The sequence below is a fragment of the Anabrus simplex genome, chromosome 1 (assembly GCF_040414725.1).
Source record: "Anabrus simplex isolate iqAnaSimp1 chromosome 1, ASM4041472v1, whole genome shotgun sequence".
Classification (NCBI taxonomy): Eukaryota; Metazoa; Arthropoda; class Insecta; order Orthoptera; family Tettigoniidae; genus Anabrus; species Anabrus simplex.
In genome coordinates, this window is record NC_090265.1 from 1,083,018,941 (window position 1) to 1,083,042,374 (window position 23,434).

The following is a 23,434-nucleotide window of genomic DNA, read 5'->3' on the forward strand; positions in this document are numbered from 1 at the left end:
TCAGATTCTTAGCACATTTGGTTTTTAACTGATGCATGTGTGGTTCCCACAATAATTTACTATTGAAACAGAGCCCAAGAAATCGGTATGTGTGAACTACAGGAAGAGCGACATCCCTTAACCCTTTGATCGCCAGCCTCATACGCGGTGGCCAAGGCCTAATGTGCACATTTTATCTTGCTGTAAATTATTTGTGATAACTTCTGTTCAATTTGTGTAAATTGGATGGACATTGTTTTGTTTTGAAGGTAATGCTTTGAGCATTTTATTGATGTAAACTAGCTGATGTACCCGTGCTTCGCTACGGAATTCTAAACTGTAGGCTACACAGAATTCTAGGTTAGGTAGTGTAAACGTTGTGAGCAACATTGTTTTAAGTTACATAGCTCTTAATGTTGCCCTAGAAACACGACGGGGAAGTCACCGACGTATTTTCTCATATGAAGACAGGGTTAGGGAATTTTCATTGTAATAGTAGGCCAGATTGCCTACCATCAGTCACAATCAGGTTGGGGAGTTTTCATTATAATGGCAGACACTCACTCTCCGCCTGCCTTTACAGATTCTCAGAAAGACTCTCTTAGGCCCGGTTGTATAAAGACATCTGACTGGAGATCAATTAAGAACTTAGTTCTGAAAATGAACTGAGATTACGACTTCATCGCGTTGTATAAAACTGAACTCTGTTTACACATGTGTAGTTCAAATGTAATCTCGAGTTCAAAAAATTGGACGTGGCAACACCGCAAAACAAATGAAATACGAAATAGCTCGGCCCGTTGGATAATACTTAAATAGTGGGATTGACCTCGCCGTGACTGTCAACAAATTAAATACGAAATTGCCGTGACTGGCGAAGGAGGAGAAGAAGAAAATATTGTAATCTTGCGAAGTAAACATGGAAGGAACTTCACACAGAAATAAAAGGGCGATCTGGTGGATATTGTACTATCAAGGTACAAACATATAATAGAAAATAAAAGAACCTATATGGTGACATCAAAGTTGAAAGAGAAAGCCGTTGACTTGTCAATGTTAAAGAGCTCTCCAACAACCATTTGGAAACTTACTGTAGCATAAAACCTAAGAGTTGTTAGGAACATACACATGGGTGACAGGGGATAATTTATTTGACTAGGTTTTTGTAGTGTGTCCCTTAACATTAGTTCTAGTCGTTGCACAACATCTTTCGATAAACGAAATCTTATTTTGAACATTTAACAGAATTCAATAATCGGATTCCGTCTGTGCCGAAGGACGCGAGGAGCTCATTGTAAAATCAACTCTTCTTCATCAGACGAAAAGTCGGAATAATCTGACATCCCTGCTAAAGAAAATATATATGCTTTCTTTTGTAAACTTGAAACATAATAGAAAACTAAGTAACATGTTGATATAGCAGTAGGCTATTGTTTATATGATATTCACATAACCTCACTTCTGAAAAAATCAAGCGATCTTTAGCAATATTATTTAACTACTAGCATTCAATATATTTATAACGCACCTCGATATCATTAAGGTATGGTATTCTTACGCAGATACGATACAAGGAAACACTTCTCAAGTCTTCAGGTCTAGTTCAATGTTTAACCCCTCAGCGTCGCAGCCGTTTAAAGAGCTTCCTATCCCGCGGCCGGATGAGATTTCAACTACGCGCGACTGATATACATTGATTCACTTAAAGCGTTACTACTAGTATAAGAGTGGCCCGATATTCACGAAATTTGGAATTCCTTATGGTAGAACTATGTACATGAAGATAATTACATAATTGTTTCACATTTCCTTAGTAATTTAGTTCCGTGTGATAGAGTTCGAAGCACTCTTCGAGACAGAGACCCAAGGCACACTCCTGGCAGCAGTACACCGATGTCTTCTTTTCACCCTGTTTTGAACACGCGATACGTCTCTGAGGTTTGGATTTCTCACTCTTGGGTGCTAATTTCCTGATAAAACGTATTTCCTGCAACCTTAGAACTGTATTATCTGATGCGCGCCAGCCTTAAATATTCCGTTTCCCGCCCGAGAAGCGTATTTTGTACTACGTAAACAAACCTTCCATCAGCTGAAACTGATAAGATAACTGCTCAATGTTTGTCCCTGTGACTTGTCTAAATATTATTGGAGAATCTAGGAATCATAATTCACTGTTGAAAGCTTCCCTTTGACCTGTATGCGTATCTATAGCCTCCTACATGAAATTTCCAAGTACTGGTTCCTCCTCATCGTCACTCTCATCATTTACCACTGCTACATCATCTATTTCATTATCACTACTGCTAATACTGCCACTACTACTTCTGACTAAACTTTCATTTGATTTATACAATATTTCAAGCACGCTACACTCAGCAGGAGCTAGCCATTGAGCGCGGTGCGTCACACAAGCTGATGAAGCTGCAGCGGGACCGAAAGCGGCAGGACGAAACAATGAGGGGAATAACATTTATGACGAATCAAAACAACTCTATACATATTTCAGATTAAAAGGTCGATACATCGTCTTTCAAACGAGATATATACCATGCACAATCGTATGACAGAAAGCAGCACTAACTGATGCCTATACAGAGTACTCTTAGAGAGTTACGAAAAGACTACAAGCTGAGAAATAAAGACAAATATAATAAATAAACCGCACTCTTAATACAAAATTAGAGCAAAGAACATCACACGAAAAGACAAACTTCTCAGATCATCATTTCTTTATTTTATTCTGTGGGAAAGAATGAAGCAAACGGACTCTTAAAAAAGCAGGGATTGGTGCTCAGACATAATTGACATATACTTATCCTTGCAAAAGCAGCTACACTTTAACGATTTTCAATACTTATTTAGAACACTGATAAACCCGAAAACGTCTTCTTGGAAACAAAACAATTTGCATATCCATAACACCAAAACTCTTCGCGCTATAGCCGTAAATGCGAAACCATGTATGGGTCTATACCACGTATAGAGGTCGGCGCTGAGGGGTTAATATGAATGATAATGATCTAACTTCAAGGAGATTAACCGACGAATATTCGACAGTCAAATCTGAACCTAGATCAAGACGAGATGATCTTAGATTAGCGTTTATACAACGGAAAATCGAAGTTCAACTTGACTGGCAGCCATTTTTCCTCTTTAAACTCAGATCAAAAGTTTTATACAACCGGGCCTTAGTGGTTTTCCCAACTGAAATGAACATGGGTCATTACAATGACGTCAGTAGGAATGGCGCGATTAAAAGCAATGCTTTCATATGAAATACTTGAAAAAATAAAAACCTACACATTTTCTCACTTTCAACGAACAGTACTACACTGCAGAACTAACAGCCCAAAGCTACAGAGCTGGAATGACCAAGACGCAGACATCCGTGAACAATCTTTGTCCTTTTTTCGGCGGGGGGAGGGGGATTACGATAGTGGATAGTCCTAGGGCAAAAACTATCCCCGTTTACTCATCTGTTTCCTGGGAGTACCCGATAAGTCGGAAAATCTAAATTCACCACATTGGCGAGGGAAAGAACTATCTGACGTGGAGGCAATTTTTCTTCCGAGCCAGAGAAGAAACCACTGTTAATTTGGAATAAAATGAATGTAGATTTAATAAAAGTGAAGAGGAAGAAACTTTTCTTAAGAAACAGCTATTTTCAGGGTTGAATTTTGAGTTATTTAGTGAATTGTGGTACTATAATTTGGAATAGGCCTAAATTGTAATTCTAGCCCAGTTCATACTACTACTACTACTACTACTACTACTACTACTAATTGAGCCTCTGACTTAAGTGCGCACACTGCTCATTCAAAACAGCGCGTCAAAGTAGGTATCGAATAGCTGGAATACTATAACGAACCAGTGTGTTACGTACCAGCAGTATCAGAAAATGTATGAACCAGAAGATTGGCATGCTAAAGAAGAAAGCTATCTAATTCCTCAGCTATTTCCCGCCAATATTCAGTTAGGCTGTTATACTCGGTACGCAGCAGTAATCCCATCTATCGGAGTTAAATGTCTGCATAAGAGACAAAGAACATTACAACAAACAACGGTCAGTGTAATGTTATTGTTGATCAATGTTACGCCCTTTCGATATTGTAGGCCTTCACATTACTAATTGTCTTCCGGTTCTGAAATACCACTCTTATCATAGTCGGTACGGTAAAACTGAATAAAACATAAATGATCAGAAATTGTATTCTCTATAACTTTTGTTATGTAGTACTTTTCCTTAGGTCCAAGAACATAGGTAGGATAATTAAAAATGAAATTTTAGGTGCCTTCCCCTAAGCTACCATTTCACTCAGGGTGAATAACATTGTTTATAACTTAAACTGTAGCTTCTTATTCCCCGACTCAATATACTGATTTTCATTAAATTCTGTTTGCCCATTTTCTCGGGACTCGGTGTTGATATGGACTTAGCAACAAAAATCCAAATTCATGAACATCTGTTCATCATAGCCGGTACGGTAAAAAGGCATAAGACGTAAATGATCGGAAATTAAATTCTATATAACTTTAGTTGTGTAGTATTTATCGATATGACCACTAATAATATGAATATTTGAGAAATAATTTTAGGCCTTCCCCTAAACTACCATTTCACTCAGCGTGAATAAAATGATTTATAGCCTAGATTGTAGCGGCTCACCCCCCGACTTTACATACCGATTTTTATTAAATTCTCTTCAGCCGTTTTCTCGTGATGCGTGTACATACATACATACATACATACATACATACAGGCAGACAGACAGACAGACAGAAATTACGGAAAAGTGAAAACTGCATTTTCTTGTTACTGTAGACATGATTGATACAGAAATACCATTATTTTCAAATTCTGAGCAATGTACAGACAAAACTCTTATTTTATATATATAGATCTGTTCATCATAGCCGGTACGGTAAAAAGGCATAAGACGTAAATGATTGGAAATTAAATTCTATATAACTTTAGTTGTGTAGTATTTATTGATATGACCACTAATAATATGAATATTTGAGAAATAATTTTAGGCCTTCCCCTAAACTACCATTTCACTCAGCGTGAATAAAATGATTTATAGCCTAGATTGTAGCGGCTCACACCCCGACTTTACATACCGATTTTTATTAAATTCTCTTCAGCCGTTTTCTCGTGATGCGTGTACATAAATTACAGACAGACAGACAGACAGAAATTACGGAAAAGTAAAAACTGTATTTTCTTGTTACTGTGAACATGATCGATACAGAAATACTATTATTTTCAAATTCTGAGCAATGTACAGACAAAACTCTTATTTTATATATATATATAGATTAATGCACTTTAAATTTCTAAATTTTTATTTTATGAAGTGATAATTCAAATAAATATTTTTTCTCTGAAAAAAAAAAAAGTATTTCATGAACAAAAAACATTAAGAAAAAATTTTTACTATCAAAAACTGCATTATTTTAGAGAGGTGGTGTTTCCTGTGTCACATATAAAAGGACAAAAAGTTAAAATATTATTATTATTATTTCACTTTTTGCCTCGGCCTTTGTAGACAGGAGTACTTGCTCTTTTTGCAATCTTTTTAGCCAACTGCCCACCATCAGCATAAATTCTTTGCGGCGATATTTAGTCTGTCCAACAGAAAATGTTTGCTTCATAGGAGAGGGTACTCCTTTCCGATACTACCCAAAGTGCCAGTTAGATGTGTCAGTTTTGAATACAAAGCCTTAGCCAGAGGAATTGAGGTAAAGAAGTTGTCTACGAACACATGGAACCCCTTATTCAAGTAATTTCCCATTTCCAACAACTTCATCACAACCGTATAACTAAGCCCGTTTTTTCCACTGTCCCTATTTTTATCTTGATCCCTCTTACCTTTGTAGCAAAAAAATGACAAGCAGTAATGCGTAACTCTATCACAGAGTAACCACAACTTGATTTACCACTTGTGGTGAAGCTTGTTGGGCATATATTGTAGCAGCTGCGTATGGTTTTCGTCCCAACTAAACTCTTATATTGAATAGGTTGAACCTCTTTATTTATTATTACAATTTTAACTGTGATACTTTTCAATACGGAACAATGAAATTTTTATCTTTAAATAAACTAAACTCTTGTCAATCAACAGTTGTTCATTTGAGTTGTAGTAACGTCTGAAAACTCTATTGGCATGATCAATTATAGGACTAAATCGAGCACAGGTGTCATAGCTGGGCTGTTCCGGTTTTGGCAATGTTCAAGTGTCTACCATGAGAAAAAATTTCAGAATTGAATGGAATCTGTTCCTAGCAAACATTTTGCTAAACCATGTGTTGGGAAGATTTGGTACTCCAATACAATTCAATTGTTGGTTTTTTATTCAAACCCATGTTCACCAAGACAGTAAGGAAAGCTTTCATCTCAACAAAGCTTACAGGTCTCCAAACATGATTCCTGCAGTGTCTTCCAAATGTATGATGATTTTCCTGAATAAAATTTCTTGTGTACATGTTTGTGTAGGTCACTAACATGTTCAAGAGAGACATAGGAAAGAAAAGATCAAAATATGAGATAGGAGGAGAATTCTGAGGTGGACAGTGTTTACTGCGGGGAATTTCACTGAATGCGAAGGAATGACTGTGTAAGGGGTGATTGAAATGAAATGGCATATGGCTTTTTTAGTGCCGGGAGTGTCCGAGGACAAGTTCGGCTCACCAGATGCAGGTCTTTTGATTTGACGCCCGTAGGCGACCTGCCCGTCGTGATGAGGATGAAATGATGATGAAGACGACACATTCACCCAGCCCCCGTGCCAGTGAAATTAATCAATAATGGTTAAAATTCCTGACCCTGCCGCGAATCGAATCCGGGACCCCTGTGGCCGAAGGCCAGCGTGCTAACCATTTAGCCATGGAGCCGGACAAGGGGTGATTGCCCTCAACAATCTCATCCCACTCGTCACTGTCATGTTCAGATTCACTGCTGGAAACATCAGGAGAGACGCGGGGATGGCCATGATCGCGGGGTGGCTGAGTTGTAGATGTAGTTTAACCAGTGGCAGGAGGGTTGTCCTCCTCAAACGATGACAAGATCGACCTATTTATAGAACTGTTTGTTACGCTGTTCCGAAAACTCATACTGGAAGTACCAATAAGGGAATACATAGAGTCTGAATCACTATTTTCCATATCAGTTTCACTAACTTCGGAAGACGAACTGGTTTGTAATTTGTCAAACTCACTATCACTAAGGAAATTATCATCTGCAATGAGATGTTGAATGGTATTTTCACTCAACGGCGAACGACTCATTTCACACACAGGAAAGGAATAATGCACTGACAGCGACAATGACGAACAGTGAACTGAGAGAAAGACAGCAGGGCTAGGCGGGAAGCGTTAGAAGCTCGTAGCTCGCCACGTGTCAGCACCTTGCAGCAGACTTACTCCTGCCAACTGCTACAACAAAACATCAGCTTCTACAAGGTTATCAGTGCTACCAACTTTAAAACTTGTAGTATATAGTCTTATTTAAACCTATACTAGCCCAAAACATGTATTATTTATTGTTAATACGAATAAATAACTTAGAAAATATTTTTTATGGGAATGCTGATCAATCGGACTTTGGCGATTTTAGACTGAACCTCAAATGTCCGATCAATCGGACATTATTACAAGTGATGAAAATCATTTTTTGTCCGCATTGAAAGTTTCATAAAAATATATAGGAAAATATTTAAAATTTATTTCCATCTATTCAATACAATATAATTGTATTATATTACTATTATATGATTATATTATATTATTATTAAAATGATAGAAAAAGGTATAGCCATACTTGGACTGTGCGGGACCAAGAAGAGGGGTACAGGGGAGATCCCTCTGAGAGAAGGATACAGGCTGTATTACAGCGGAGGACCTGAAGCAAAAAATGGAGTGGCCATCATACTTAGAAGAGAAATCCAAGAGTATCTGGAATATACAAAGTACGTCAGCGATAGGATGATGATGATGAGACTCCAGTTTGAAAATCTATTTCAGTTGTATGCCCCACAAACTGGTTGCATAGATGAACATCTAGAGGACTTCTTAGAGGAAGTGGAGAGACAGATAGAAGATAAGGAAGTACTATTGATGGGAGATCTAAATACACAAGTTGGAATGGAAAGACAAGGAAAGGAAGATGTTGTAGGGCCCTTTGGATATGGAAATGTAAATCCAGAAGGCGAGTTGTTGGTGGATTTTTGCATGAGGAATCAAATGATTGTTGGAAACACCTGGTTTAGGAAGAAGAACAGTCAGAAGATTACAAGGTATGGCTGGGGAGACGGACGGACAAAGACCATGATTGATTATATAATCATAGAGAAAGAACACTGGAAGAACCTTGTAGATGTAACAGCCATGCCTGAAGAAGCCTTTGGTGGAGATCATAGAGTTGTGATAGGAAAACTGAAAGTTGGAAAGATTGAAAAACCCCAATAAAAAGAGAGAAAAGAATTAAAGTATGGAAGTTGAAGGAGAAAAGCATACAAGAAGAATTTCAAAGGGAAATAATACCCTTGGTACCCAGGACAGAGGTGGGAAATGTTGAAGAGGAATGGAAAAGATTTAAGGAAGCACTGGTTGGATGTGCAGAAAAGGTGTGTGGTAGAACATCAGGAAATGTGAAAGACAAAGAAACACACTGGTGGAATGATAGGGTAAAGATTAAAGTGAAGGAAAAGAAAATGGCATGGAAAGCATGGAAAACATCTAAGACTGAAGAAAGTAGAAGAAAATATGTGGAGGCAAAGAATTTGGCCAAGAAAGTAGTGGAGGAAGAAAAGAGGAAAAGCTGGGCCTTATTCACACAGACATTGAGAGATGATACGCAGGGCAGCAAGAAATTACTGTATGGTATCTTAAGAAACAAAAAGAGAGATCAAGTAAACACCAGATTTGTGAAGGATGAAGGTGGCATAATTTTAACAAAGCCAGAAGAAATAAGAAATAGATGGAGAGAGTATTTTCAGAAGCTGCTGAACATAAGAACGGATGACAGTCATTCAATGGACGACCAGGAAAGGCAATTAGTTGATGAAGAAATGGATAAAGAAATTACAATGAATGAAATTGAAATGGCAGTAAGAAAGATGAAGAATGGAAAAACTGCTGGAATAGATGAAATTTCAGTGGAGATGATAAAGGCAGCTGGAGCTGTAGACCTGCAGTGGACATATCGGGTTCTCAGGAATGTCTGGGAGAATAAGGAGGTCCCTGAGGATTGGCAAAAAGGAATAATCATCCCAATTTTCAAGAAAGGTGATAAGAAAGTTTTGAAGAACTACAGGGGTATTACTCTAATATCCAATGTTGCTAAGATAATGGAAAGGATACTGGAAAGTAGAATAAGGTTGAGGGTTGAGAAGCAGATACAGGAAAATCAGTTTGGTTTCAGAAGTGGAAGGTCAACAATAGAGCCCATTTTCATTATGAGACAACTAATGGAAAAGCATTGGGAGTACGGGAATGATATGGTGATGACATTCATTGATATTGAAAAGGCATATGACAGTGTCCCTAGGACGAAAGTTTGGGACAGTCTGGTGCAAAAAGGAATTGGACAGGGATTAATAAAAATGATCATGGCATTGTATAAGGACTGTTGTAGTTGTGTGCAAACACAAGTTGGCAGGACAAGTTGGTTCAAAATAACTAGGGGGCTGAGACAGGGAAGTGTTCTATCACCAATCCTGTTTACAATAGTAATGGATGACATCATGAGAACGGCAAAAGCAGCATATGGAGGAAGAGAAATGAACATGATGTTTGCAGATGATATTGTGATCTGGGGAGAAGACGACAGGAAGGTTCAAGAACAGTTGAATGTGGTGAATGGGAAGATTGAAGAATGTGGATTGAAAATAAGTGTAGAAAAGAGTAAAACTCTTGTTATGACTAGAGGGGAGAAAGAAGGGAAAGGTCAGATTAGACTTGCAGACAAGCCCCTGGAAGTAGTGGAAACGTTTAAATACCTGAGGAGTGAATTAATGGAGAATGCTCGACTGGATGCTGAGATTAGTAAAAGGATTCAAGCTGGAAGTTGTTTCTATCATAGTGTAAGAAATATGTTATGGGACAAAGATGTGCCAATGGAAGCAAAGGATACTATGTACAAGATGTATTACGTACCCATAACAACTTACGGAGCAGAAACTTGGACAATGACAAAGAAGGATGAGAGTCGAATACAGGCAGCCGAAATGAAATTCTTGAGGAGTATGATACAGAAGAGTAGAAGAGACAAAATAAGGAATGAGAAAATCCGAGAAGAAATTGGAGTGGAAAAAATGAAAGATAGAATAGGGAAGAGCCAACTAAGATGGTTTGGGCACATAAAGCGAATGAGCGACGAAAGAATGCCAAAAAAGGTGATGGAAATGCAAATCCAAGGAAGGAGAGGCCGTGGACGACCACGATTGAGAAGGAAGGATACCATCCAACGCAGCATTATAGAAAGAAACCTGGACTGGGACACAGTGTTGGAGGTGGAGTGGTGGAAAGACCGAAGAAAGTGGAGAGGAACCATATTTGCCCCTACCCGGCTACAGCTGGATAAAGGGAAATGATGATGATGATTAAAATTATTATTAATTATATTGTATTGAATAGGTGGAATTTTTTTAAAATATTTTCCTATATATTTTTACAATCGGACATTGGCGGTTAAGGGGTTAAATAAAGCTTAGGCTGGGGTGAAGAGTGCTCTTCTGGCAGAAGTGAACAACAGAGTTCTATGCAGTTGAAAACCGAAAGCCATGCTCTAAGGTCCACTGTTCCAATCTCCCAATAGCTTTCTACCATATTTTGCAAATTATAATGCAGAGCAAAATTGTCAACATTCAACAACTGTATTACTGCTGAACCAGCAGCAGCGACAATACCGTTCATGGCAATTGCGAACAGAGTGACACTGAGAACCGATCCCTGTGGGACTTCATCTTCCTGAACATGATATTGCGAATACATCCTCACTACTCGGACATGGAATAGATGGAGGGACAAAAGATTCACAATAAAAACCAGCAAGTCACCTCAGAATCTCCGTTGATGGAGGATTGAAAGGATGCCATGTGGTGCCATAGGCCTTTTCTAAGTCAAAGGAAACAGCCACCATTTGCTGACTTTGGAGAAATGTGTCCTGGATAGAACTCTCTATGCGTACCAAGCGATCAGTGGTGGAGCGGAATGCTCAAAAACCACATCAGTACTCGGACAGAAGGCCCCTTTTTCTTCAAACACCACACAAGTTGGCGATTCACCTTCCTCTCAAATAGTATACACAGTTAGTACGACAAATAGGCCTTTAACTTCCTGCATACTTGATTTCTGTCAGGCTTAACGAGAGGAATTACTATTCCCTCTCGCTACTGTGACAGAAACTCACCCTTTACCTAGATTTGGTTGAATACCCCAAGGATATATAAGAGGCTATTCTCACTGAGGTGTTTCAACATCTGGTCATGGACATTATCTGGTCTGGGAGCTGTGTCCTTGTAAAGTGCCAAGGCGCTGTGGAGTTCCCATTCCATAAAGGGCAGGTTATAGTCCTCTGAATATTGGGTGGCAAAACTGAGATGATTATGTTCTACCTCCTGCTTCAGTCAGGAGATCATGACTGTGATTCCCGGAACCAGACACATTTACAAAATTACTTGTTAGATGGTTAGCAATTGTGGGTGGATCAGTGACGATACTGCCTGCAATGGAAATTCCCAGTATTGAGGATGGATCTCGTACTCCGGAAATACGTCAAAGTTTAGTCCACACTTGAGATGGCAGTGTATGTGACGTCATAGACGACATATATCTTTCCCCATGAAGCTTTCTTACACTGTCGAATAAAGAACTCGCGCCTCAGTGCGGAGATTTTTAAAATGCCACCAAACTGGCCACAGTAGGCTACTTACGATAGAGTTTATGAGCACAAAGTCATTCCTTTATAGCTGCTGCAATTTCTTCATTCCAACAAGGAATGAGTTTTCATCAAGGAGTCTCAGAAAAGGATGGAATGGACTCCTCGGCAGCAACAGGAATAACGTGTGTGATATAAGTTGCATCGTTGTCTACACTCCAGCTACTCACATCGTTAAAGACAGCCAGTGATGTGAACTTTGTCAATCAGCATGTTTAAGCCTTGATGGATTTCTGTTTCAACAAAGTTAGAAGAATAGGGAAAGGGTCACATTCACAGAGGTCACTACATATATCCCACCGAAACAGGAACGAGCGCTTGGTTGCACAGACTAACGTGCCATGCGCAACGCTAATATGCACTGGTTCACCTGTAATCAAAATGCATAAATCCAGCTCTCTTAGTAATCTTTCCAACTCCCTTTCTCTGGAACAAGGCATTTCAGAGAGCCCCATAAGAGGAATGGAGGCGGGAGCTGATCTATAAGATCAATGATTGACATTAAGAGGCTGGCCTGGTGGAAAATAAACATTACAAACTCTCGCTATGACAGACAATGAAACACGCCTGAGATTAGTTTCTTGAGTACAGACCACACTAACCGCAAACTGACTTATTTGCTGGCGCAGGTCAGCAAGATGCCTGTCATAAAAGCGGCGAGACGCTTTTGAACCTAAACATCAACATCTACATCCGTGTATGTAGATGAATGCTCAATGTCCATTCCCTCATCAGCGGACGAGCTGACTGACGCCCAGAACCTCAACACATTTTGGGGAGGGGGATTTCTTCCAACGACAGAAATGCTCAGGTATTAACAATGTACATCGCGACTGGGAGATACAACAAATGTTCACCCATTATTTTGGGTTTCATCAGATAAACCATGCATCAGAAAGACCAAGGCATTTCTTTGTCTGGAAAACTGCATGAGTTAGAAAAAAAATGCATGGATATTTCTGTAGCAAAATTAATTAGAAATCCTGCATGCATACTCCTTTCTTGGTTGCGACTAACAGTTTACCTGTAATTTTGACTTTTGGATGCATGTAATTTTTACATCTTCATAAAGAATTGGCTATGTGATTCAAACATGAGAAAACAAGTACAAAGTACACTGAACATAAAAGGACAATCTTAACTGTTTACAGGTAATATAAAGGAATGCTTACAACATAATGAACCAATCACCAGTAGTGGCTCCGCTGGAAGCTTGTGTCAGATGTTCAAAATTGTCATCAGACAATTCCCTCACAGCAGGCTCCTTGTTATTGTTAAATGTGTGAAGAATGAGTTCATCATTCAAAGGGCCTAAAACATACAACGGTTCATAGTGAAAAATATACGATATACCGAACAGATTATGTTGCAATATAAGATCAGAAAATCTAGATCAGAGCTTTCCAAAGTGGGTGCCATGGAACCAAGGAATGCCTTGATGTAATGTCAAGCGTGCTGCGAAGTCAATATAAAAGTTGAATTAAAACTCTTGATGCCCTAAATTATAAAACCACTGCTATATGATCACTTACAGCAACTGAAAAGAAATTGAAAGGATATTTTCCATAATCAATTAAAGAAGATGAATATGACTGTATAAGAAATCCTTTAGCAGCAAACTGCAAATTTCAAGAGTTAAACAGCTTCTGGATATAGATTAAGGAAGATTTTTCTCTACCAAGTAAACATGTTTTCATTATTTTGTTGCAGTTTTCTACAATTTGTACATGTGTACATGCTTTTCCTTTTGTGGCAAATACAAAGACAGTGCAATGTAATGTGGAAGTTTGAGAATGCAAGACGAAAAAAATGCATCTGAATTTATCATACATTCGACCTGATATAAAAAAAAAAAAATGGTCTGTACAATTTGCCCAACTCATGAAAGTCATTAAATTTTTCTATAAACATGTCAATGACATTATTATACAGCATTATGAATAACTTTTCAGTGATATTCTATTATGAATAAGCAGTGTTTTCTGTATTTTTAAAGATGGTTAATACATTAAAGTAATAAAAAACATTGGTCATTAATTAGTTCGTCTTATTCTTCAATTTGCAAGTAATGTTGCTTGGAAGGTGCTGTGTAAAATCCTGTGGTGTAAATGGATGCCGACAAAAGACAAAGTTTGAAAACCTCTGATCTAGATCATAAAATAATATATTTCATCACAACATCTAAAACAAAATTAAAACATTTTGCAGCCAACTTGCCTACCCCCAAAAGAGGCAAAACAACATTCTGGCTTCATTTATGAATTACATCTTCATTATTAAGTGAACTTATAGCTAATGCTTACTTAAAATTCTGAAGTCTGGATAGAATCTGTATAGAAAACAGGTGAAGAGCAGTGACATCCAAGAATTTAAAAAAACATACATATCTGAAATTTTCAGATAAAACCTTTCTCGAAGGATCGAGAAAGTGGGGAAAAGGGGCAGTTATACCATAGAGTAGTCATTTTTCAGGGAAAAAAATAAAAGAAAGAATAATAAAGATTGGGAGTAGGAAATAAAAAAATAATAAAAAATTGCATCTAAAAGAGAATTACAACAAAAGGAGAATCTTAAAAAAGGGAAAGCAAGCTTGTAGTTTTATGTGACTGCTCATATGATCATAGCCATGGCACCTCTGTTTAATGCAGAATCTGAACTACAGGGATATGAATTTTCATTTTAAAAATCTCAAAGGCATTGTTCAGGATTCGAACAAGAGCCGCCCTTGTAAGAAGGCAGCGATTATGCCACTCTGCTATCATGCCACCCGGTCTTATAAAAGTGGGGAAAGGGAACAAGAACGCACTGCAGTAAGTCAGTCAAACTGATTATGTATCTAATAGAGAGAAATGGATGAACATATTGAAATTAGCAGCATATCTCAAGAGCAACTCAAATAGTGAAATGTGAAATGATTTTCAAATAGAGACCTAAGAAAATGAAATAACTGTTGGTTGCTTGATATCATACCAATGTAGGTTTTCAATGATGCTAGGATAAGATAGGAAGGTAGCGACTGTGATTTTAATAATTAAGGTACAGTCCTGGTATTCATTCGGTGTGAAAATGGGAAACCATCTTCAAGACAGCGACAGTGAATTTATTTTATGTTACAGTAACATGACCCATACTGTGTAGCTAATGACAAAATAACTGTTGAAAAAAAAATTGAAATTGTATTACTAGCGTCCAATATCACTCTTATTAAGCTATAATGTGTGTGGTGTATTCGGGTGTGAGTGTGACGTGTGACGGTTGGTAAGGGTAGGATAGGTCTGTATCGTATTTAAGGTAAAGCAAGTACGCTCAGAATATGATCTCGCCATGCACCAGAATGGGAATGGTGAGACAATGCACCAAGAAAAACACAAGGCATAAACCAGGATACTAATCCAACTGACGCAGTACCAATCAAAGCACGTGATGGCGTAGCAAAAGGGATGTAACAACACCCAAAAAAAAAAAAAAAAAAAAAAAAAAAAAAAAAAAAAAAAAAAAAAAAAAAAAATGTATATATGTCCGTCCGTGCACAAGTTCACAGGTAGTTTTCAATTTTCAAGGTAAAAGGTTTTCAGCAGAGCGCATAAATGGAAGCCTTTTCACTGAGTCCATATATTCAGAGGAACCGAGGTAGGTACAAATTTCGTGAGGGCAAGGAAAGGCGTACGACAACAAAAAAAAAGGGAAAGAAGAAATAGTTAACAATATATTAGCAAAAAACACCCAGAAGAAACATTTACAAGCCAAAGAAAACAACAATCATCCAAAGGTCAGTTAGTTCTGACTTCCAAAAGAGAAAAAGCAGATGGGACAACCATGTTAATTTTCAGATCTGTTTTTCAAAGAGAACAGCTAGACTCGAAACCTTCAATAATAATACCACCTCTTTTACATGAGGAGTGTCCTACACAAGGAAAACAGAAATTTACGTATGAACACGAAAAAACATTAAAATTTGAAAGACATATGGGCCACTGTACAATAATACATGTAGAAGAAAAAAAAAGGGGGCGGAAGAGATGCGGAATAGGAAGGTGGGGAAAGGGGAGGGACGTGAAAGAAAACGGTACCAATGGCTGCCAACAGGGATTTGGAAAATAAGACCAGCCAGTATCGATGAAATTCCAAAAGAGCAAACAGAAGCTAGGTGATAGTTCAATTGATTCTATTCATGCGTTTGCTCGGGAAAACAGTTGAATTTCAATGGTTCATATCGCAGCAATCACTTGACGTATCACAAAGTCCAACTTCGGAGTGAGATGGTAATGTAATTCCAAAGTAAGGTACCGCTATCAGTAGCTGCAGTTAGCTTATTATCAACATGAACTGTCATTGGTAGGCAGTAACGGCAATTTGAAAATTAAGGAAGTGCAGCATTAAATGAAAGTTCAAAGAACAACATGGAAATGAAATAAATTAAAGTTTTTCGCTCACCCGTCCAGGAGTCGTAGCTTTTCAATGGTACACAAAAGCACATTTTAAAAGAAACATTGCACACAGTCCAGCTGGTAGCAAAGTAAAACCAAGTCCTCCCTCCACACAAATCGTCGTGTTCACCCCAACTCGCTGCTCAAGCCCAGAGCAGGCCAATTTATATTCAAGTAGAAGCGTCCAGAAAGGACGAGAGCATACAGTACCCAATGCGCAGCGAAGCGGTAGGGGAAGGAAAGAGGGAGGGTAAGCAGCACGAGCAGTTGAAGCTGGACGGGCGAAGAGAGCACAGGCAGGTTAGTAGCGGCATATGCAGCGTAGTAAACGTAGAATCCATAAAACAGTAGAAAAATTCGGAGCACGTTATATGTGGAAGTTCAGGTCAAAAACAGAAATAGGACTCACATTTACACATATGAACAAATTTTAAAATTAATTATGTAACAAAACAAAGAAATTGTAGAAAATAAAAAGACAAAAAATGTAACCTGGACGCAAAAGTTAAGATTCAGGTTATGCATCTTATCAAATAATTCCTACCACATCATACAATTTTGTTTTTTGTCTGACACTATTTACGAGGATGCACGTTACGGCGAAACTAAAGTTTATATTCATAATTAACGTCACTGTACGCGGTGTAGGATCATTAATTTTATTATTAATTCAATTTATTGTTGTTAATTTAATAAGTAGTTAGTTTCTTTTTTCTTACCAAGACAATGTTAGAATAGTAACTGGCAAGCATTTATCTTACTTTGGTGTAACTACTTACCCTTTGTATTAGGAAGTTGTTACAAAGACAAAGAAACATAACCTTAACGTTCTCATTCGACGGATGAATCACCATGAACAACGTCATATACCTTTACTCCATATGTGCATCTCGGATAAATTTTGAATAGAACCCAAACTTTTGACACGCACTCTAATGATTAGGAAATGTGTACTATCACCTCTAGTACCCTACCGACTATCATTTAGAAGGTAAAAAATTCTTGGACTGTTGGGACTCGAAGAAATAAATAACTGTCTGACAGCATCAAACGTTGTTGCCGCAACGACTACAGCTACCTTGCTATTGAGTTGCTTGCGTGCAACTCGCATAGTGAGTAGCAACAACTTGCTAGCTTGGTGAAATCTTTAAAAGTTTTGTGATAGATAGATAAAAGCCTTTATTTTCTATGGCGAAGTTAGGGCTCTTGGCCCTTTCTTACACTTAACCACACACGCACATTATTATTTGTTAATAAAATGACACTGATTAACTTAAAATACTAAGAACTACAAATAACACTAATTTTTAAGACAAAAATATGAATATACACACACAAAGATGAAAGAAAGAAAAAGAAAAAGGAACTGCCTACATAATACAGATTTAAAAAATACTCATTTCAATACACAACGAAAGAAATACGAACATAAAAATACTAGTAAGCTTAATAAAAATTTTAAATGAAATTCAACTAATTGTATCCTTGCAATACTACATCTAAGTTAAATACAGTTACTACTATGTTTAGGCTACTTTTACTTCGTAAATACAGTATGGATGTTTTTAATTTAATTTAAATTATCATATTAACCCAATATATTATTTTAATGTAGAATAATCTCATATCATTTTCACACACTATCACTCGTTCCACTCATACAGGTACCTTGCTGGAAGCACTTAACGAGGAACTGCTGGTAAGAGGTTTTAAATATACCTTTTGATGCAGCATTCTTTGGGAAGAGCATTCCACCATCCCCAAAGCGGTGATAGTAAATGATCGATGGTATGTGGTTGTTCGGTGGACAGGTATTTCTAGGAGGGACACTGAACGAGTATCATGGCGATGTAAAGAACCAAGGTGACGAAAATTGCTGGAGAGATAAGCAGGGATGTCTTCCGAAAGTACCTGGTACATAAGAGTATTTGAATGTAGTTTACGCCTGTCGTCTAGTCGTAACCAAGATAATTGTTTATAGTAGGGAGAAACTCGAGCGTCATACCGTAAATCCATAGCATATCTAAGACGAGCATTTTGAGTGCGCTGCAGTTTCAAGCTTAATTCATTTGTTATATCCATAAAAATTACATCACAGTAGTCAAAAATGGGAAATAATAATGACTGAACAAGTTGAATTTTTAGTGATCGAGGGAATACATTTCTAAACCATTTTAAGGGGTGCAAGCCATAATAAACCTTTTTACAGATATTCTCAACTTGTGCTGACCAGTTTAGAGTTTCCGTTATAATAACTCCAAGGTTAGAAACTGATTCACAATAGGGTATAACAGTATTATTTAAAGTTATAGGAGGAATGCAGTTTTGTTTTAAAATGTGAAGATTCTTTGATGTACCAATGATAATTGCTTGCATTTTATGGGGGTTTAATTTAAGGTTGTTTTTAATTGCATAGCCATTAATTTGCTCAAGGTCAGCATTTACATTACATATTGCTTGTTGTATATTATGAGTTCTAGCGTGGTAATAAATTTGCAGATTATCAGCATAAAGATGGTACTTGCAGTGCTTAATTGATCTGGTGATATCATTTATATATAAAGTGAACAGAAGAGGACCAAGGACTGACCCTTGTGAGACACCAATATTTTTTGTTCGCCACATTGATTTATTATTATTTGCAACCACACACTGCCGGCAGTTTGCGAGGTAAGAATAGAAAAATTCCAGTACTTTCTGGCTAAAGTTTAAGGACTGTAATTTGGGAAGAAGCAACCTAGGATCGACAGTATCAAATGCGCTACTGAAATCTAAAAGAGTAAGTATTGTCATTCGTTTGTTGTACATTGCATATCTAATGTCATCTGTCACTTTCAGCAGAGCTGTCATGGTACTATGTTTTTTCTTAAAGCCTGATTGGTAAAAGTCGAGTAAAGCATATATATGTAAATATGCAAGGATTTGCTCATATACGAGGCATTTCAGCACTTTGGACAGGGGTTGTAGGATAGAAACTGGTCGGTAATCTGAAGGAATACTGGGTCCATCCTTTTTTGAGATTGGGATGAAAAGGGCATCCTTCCACGCCGTAGGGAAAATCCCTTGGGTTAAACAGCAGTTAATAATGGTTAGTCCACACCAAAGTTAATAAACAATGTTAACGAAACAAAGTTAATAAACAATGTTAACGAAAACATTTCTCAAGATGTTAATAAACTTTTGTTAACAAACCTCTTTAACATTGTGTCCACACCAAATAAACTTTTGTTAACAAACTTCTTTAACATTGTGTCCACACGAAAATATCTGTTTGTGAGGTTACAATGGATAGGGTCAGGAAGAAGAAAATACTTACTGCTCCAGCTTTCATTATTTTAATGAGTGCAATTAGAGAAAAGCGCAGACGCAAAGTGTGGCAAAGAAAAATATTGGAAAAGCGTTTAGAATTAAGTTTGGAGAGAACACCTAGGCCTATGTCAGAACTTTTAATTCATGATGCAGCAGGCTTTCAAAACTTTCTGAGAATGTCCCTACAAGACTTTTGGTTCTTGTTGACAGCAATTGGGTCTGAAATTGAAGAAATTATACAAATTATCGGACTGTCATCTCCAATAATGTTAGGCTAAGTATAACTTGAAGATTCCTAGTGACAGGCGACTCCTACTAAGGATCATGTAAGAGAAATACTCCTACAGTTCACTTATGTATTTGTATGGTGTATACGAGTTGCTGGCGATTCAACGGTTTTCGAAAGTATTGTATTCCGCGCTACGAATTTGCATGTTCTAATTGCGACTTTGCGCATGTGCAAACCGAAATGTTAACGAAAACACGAAATGTTAAAAGTTTCATTCACAAAAGTTAAAGAAATTTTGTTTATCAACATGCTCGAAAAGTTAATGAACACGACATTTTGTTTATTAACAGACAGAAATGTTCATGAACATTGTTCATTAACAATGTTTATTAAAGTTAACGAAAACATCTTGGTGTGGACGCACCTTAATGTGTGTTACGATCGGCAGAATGGTGCCAATGATATATTTGTAGAAAGACAGAGGTATGCCATCACGTCCAGCAGCATTTGATCTGAGAGAATACATAACCCGTTTTACGTCATTTATACCAACCTCTTTAAACACAAATGTATCTTGAATTGGCATAGAAGAAACATTATTATTATTATTATTACAGTTGCTGGGCTGAGGGGCTCAGACGGTTAAGGCGCTGGCCTTCTAACCCCAACTTGGCACGTTCGATCCTGGCTCAGTCCAGTGGTATTTGAAGGTGCTCAAATACGACAGCCCAGTGTCGGTAGATTTACTGGCACGTTAAAGAACTCCTGCGGGACTAAATTCCGGCACCTCGGCGTCTCCGAGACCTTGAAAAGTAGTTAGTGGGACGGAAAACAAGTAACATTATTATTATTATTATTATTATTATTATTACAGTTATAAAAATTATTATTATTATTATTATTACTTGTACAGTTATGAAAATTATTATTATTTACTGCTACAGTGGATTCGGCCGACGTGAAGTGTAAATTTAAGTCATCAAGGGATACATTCGGTGCCTGCTTTAACAACATTCGACCTATACCCATTGAATCTTTATAGAACACTTTCAGTTACAGTTACAATAATGTATTGACAAGGCGGGAAAGTGTTCTATAAAGATTTGAATATAAGTCAATACGGACCAACATGGTGAAAATAATCAATTCTATACCTATCGTTCGTAATTGTTTCCATATTTCTGTCGAGTTCTTGCATTTTGATACTTGACATGTGTTTATATTTACCGTTTCTGTAAATGTTACTGTTACTGTTTCTGATTAACTGTTTAACCTTGTTGGGGAGAACGCGGTAATATTCAAAGTCATTACCATTACCCGTTCGTTTAAACCTTCTGTACCATGAGTCACGCTTTGCCATTTCTGATTTAATCTCACTAGTCAACCACGGAGAAGGTGGTCGAATTACCCGGATCTCTTTCTTGGGAGCATACAGTTCTAACACCAGATCAGATTATTCATTTTTACGTCAATATCATCCATGTGTAAAATATCATTCCACGGCAGATAGTATGCTTCGTGTCGTATTATTTCCTTGTCCAGATTTTTTATATCCCTACGTGTTATATATTTAGTTTCATATTTTGGCATCTTTAATGAATAGCAGATATATATTAGATCATGGGTAGAAATACCTGGCAATGCAAGCTGTCCATGATTTAAATAAAACTTTCTGAGGATTGTTAGTTATGATCAAGTCAATCAAAGTATGAGTCGTCCGGTTTACTGTATGTAGACGATTAGTAGCATTTAGAGGTAGGATGTTTAGGTCTAAGCTAAAGAATATATAAAGAAATATATAAAGAAGAATATATAAATGATATGAGTAAAGGAGTGGAATCGGAGGTAAGGCTTTTTGCGGATGATGTTATTCTCTATAGAGTGATAAATAAGTTACAAGATTGTCAGCAACTGCAACGTGACCTCGAAAATGTTGTGAGATGGACAGCAGGCAATGGTATGTTGATAAACGGGGTTAAAAGTCAGGTTGTGAGTTTCACAAATAGGAAAAGTCCTCTCAGTTTTAATTACTGCGTTGATGGGGTGAAAGTTCCTTTTGGGGATCATTGTAAGTATCTGGGTGTTAATATACGGAAAGATCTTCATTGGGGTAATCACATAAATGGGATTGTAAATAAAGGGTACAGATCTCTGCACATGGTTATGAGGGTGTTTAGGGGTTGTAGTAAGGATGTAAAGGAGATTGCATATAAGTTTCTGGTAAGACCCCAACTAGAGTATGGTTCCAGTGTATGGGACATAAAGGGTACAGATCTCTGCACATGGTTATGAGGGTGTTTAGGGGTTGTAGTAAGGATGTAAAGGAGAGTGCATATAAGTTTCTGGTAAGACCCCAACTAGAGTATGGTTCCAGTGTATGGGACCCTCACCAGGATTACCTGATTCAAGAACTGGAAAAAATCCAAAGAAAGGCAGCTCGATTTGTTCTGGGGGAATTCCGACAAAAGAGTAGCGTTACAAAAATGTTGCAATGTTTGGGTTGGGAAGAATTGAGAGAAAGAAGAAGAGCTGCTCGACTAAGTGGTATGTTACATGTTATTTTTTTATGTATTTTTTATTATTGTATTTAGGCTGAAGATGCCCTTAATTGAGGGCGAAACATGTCCCATGTAACTAAGAATTTAATTATGTAACAACTATACGTGATAATATAAGTATTGAATGGGTGGAATAAATTAAAACACCTTTATCATTGTTGAACTAAGTGGTATGTTCCGAGCTGTCAGCGGAGAAATGGCGTGGAATGACATTAGTAGACGAATAAGTTTGAACGGCGTTTATAAAAGTAGGAAAGATCACAATATGAAGATAAAGTTGGAATTCAAGAGGACAAACTGGGGCAAATATTCATTTATAGGAAGAGGAGTTAGGGATTGGAATAACTTACCAAGGGATATGTTCAATAAATTTCCAATTTCTTTGAAATCATTTAGGAAAAGGCTAGGAAAGCAACAGATAAGCAATCTGCCACCTGGGCGACTGCCCTAAATGCAGATCAGTATTGATTGATTGAATATATTTTGTAAATGTAATGAGTCGTTTGTCGGTCAGCAGATTTGTATTAAAATCTTCCAGTATAATTATATTTTCATACAGTGGAATTAACTTGGCTAAGCAAAGTTCAAGGTCCGATATATGTCTTATGCCTGGGGGTTTATAAACCACTCCAATCAGTACTTTTTGATTGTTAGCCGAAACTTCTACAAACAAACTCTGGTCGATTGGGAATCGTCTGGTCTGAAGTAGCCACTATTTTACTTTTGAGATCATTATAGTAGTAAATAGCACACCCTCTCCCTATACGTTTTCTTCGGTCTAGACGGTGTAAAGTCATGTTATTTAATTCAACAAGGCCTGAGTTTAGTGAGGCTTGTAACCAAGTCTCAATTACACATATGCAGTGCAAGGTATTACTATCATGAAAGCGGGAATGTATTTCGTCAATGTGAGTCATCAACGATTGTGCGTTAATATGACAACACTGTAGGGCTCGTCGATAGCTTGCAAGACTTTCCCTGAGAATGTTTCCCG

The 23,434-nt window shown here is 37.5% G+C and overlaps 1 protein-coding gene across 1 annotated transcript in view; it reads right to left on the minus strand.

Annotated features, from left to right (window-relative positions):
• LOC136876245 (thioredoxin domain-containing protein) overlaps positions 1-23,434 on the minus strand; it is a 74,992-nt gene that overhangs the window by 41,784 nt on the left and 9,774 nt on the right. The window contains exon 3 of the mRNA XM_067150031.2: positions 13,090-13,228. Coding sequence (XP_067006132.1) covers positions 13,090-13,228 — 139 coding nt within the window. The remainder of the gene's footprint in view (positions 1-13,089; positions 13,229-23,434) is intronic.